General features: G+C 53.8%; 1 protein-coding gene across 1 annotated transcript in view; it reads left to right on the top strand.

Moving 5' to 3' along the window:
• The window catches only part of CLK3 (CDC like kinase 3), a 33,480-nt gene that overhangs the window by 5,789 nt on the left and 26,359 nt on the right, over window positions 1-1,332 (top strand). The window contains exon 4 of the mRNA XM_006753724.2: window positions 1,011-1,107. Within this exon, the coding sequence (XP_006753787.1) occupies window positions 1,011-1,107 (97 nt within the window). The remainder of the gene's footprint in view (window positions 1-1,010; window positions 1,108-1,332) is intronic.

Here is a 1,332-nt window from a genome sequence, read left to right as displayed (position 1 = left end):
TCCCTCCCTCCCTTTGCCAGCCATTAGGCCCCTGAGGAGTAGTGGCGGAACCAATGGAGGGGCCAGGCATCTTCTCTGCTGAGCTCTCTGGTGACTACTTTGAGTGGCCATGGGTTGCAGGTTGACTGTGTGCACCCATCATGGCCTAGTGGCCTCTCTGCACACTGCCACAGGAGGGCAGTGGAGATCTGTGGCTCTGTGGCTCTTTTGGTGCCCTCTATTGTCATGAGGCTCATAATGTGCCTGGCCTATGAATAGCATGGGTGCCATGGCAGGAGCTGGCTTGGGGCCTGTGTGGGCCATCATGGTAGAAGGCCTGGAGGTTGACCTGCCCAGAGAATCCCTGGCTCCTTCCCTGTTTGAGGATGGTGGTAAAAAGGTTGCTAATGAAGGCCGTATCTGGTGATGATGTTAAGTCTGGCCATGGATGCTGTCTGGAGGCCTGTAGTAGCTTGGCTCTGAGTGGCAGCTGTCAAGTATGTGCAGGGCTGTGTGGGCAAGAGAGAGGCAGGCAAAGACAAGCTGGGCATTCTGCAGCTGAAGCCAGCGTGGCTTCCGACCATTCTGGATAATGGACCAAGGCTTGGGACAGCCACACTCTTGCGTCGTTTTCACTGCGTCTCCACCCTGGCCGAAGCATACTGGGAGGGTCTGGGAGGGGAACACTTAGTAGAGAAGGGTGTCAAGGCTGTGGCTCTCCGCATAGCCCGGCCCCTCAGCAGCAGAGGCTGGTCATCTTTCTGAGCATCCAAGTTGTCTTTACATACCTGTAGCTGTTTTTACTTTTCTGTTTTTGAAGTCAGTTTGTGTCTTGACGTGTCCCTTGCAATATCCCTATCGTTATATATGCTGTGTGCCTTATGAAATGCTGGGATCTGGAAAATCCAACCAACCAACCCACCGGCTCCTCACCGTCTCCACCTCTGCCTTTGACTGACACCTCAATCTGTCAATCGGAACCGCCTACCATGCGATTGGTCGGATGGCGTTTCGGGGGGCGGTGCATGCAGAGAAGCCAACAGAGCAGTAAGCGCAGCAGCCGGAGTGTGGAAGATGACAAGGAGGGCCACCTGGTGTGCCGGATCGGCGATTGGCTCCAAGAGCGATGTACAGCCACCTTTCGTAAAACTTTACCTCTCTACTTTCTACCCCCTTGTTAGACCAGACCTCTCCTGCCCGGAGGGGCCTCTAGTGCGCGTGGTGCCTTAGTGGGGCCACCAGTAATTGCCTGAATGACACAAACACTAGCAACTTCTGTTTTTAAGAGTGTAGCAGTGAGAGAGAAACCTTTTTTGTTTTTGAAATTTTGAATGCTGTGAACTTGCAGGAGCT

The sequence above is a fragment of the Myotis davidii genome, unplaced genomic scaffold (genome assembly GCF_000327345.1).
Source record: "Myotis davidii unplaced genomic scaffold, ASM32734v1 scaffold992, whole genome shotgun sequence".
NCBI classification, from domain to species: Eukaryota; Metazoa; Chordata; class Mammalia; order Chiroptera; family Vespertilionidae; genus Myotis; species Myotis davidii.
This window is presented reverse-complemented; position numbering and strand designations above follow the sequence as displayed.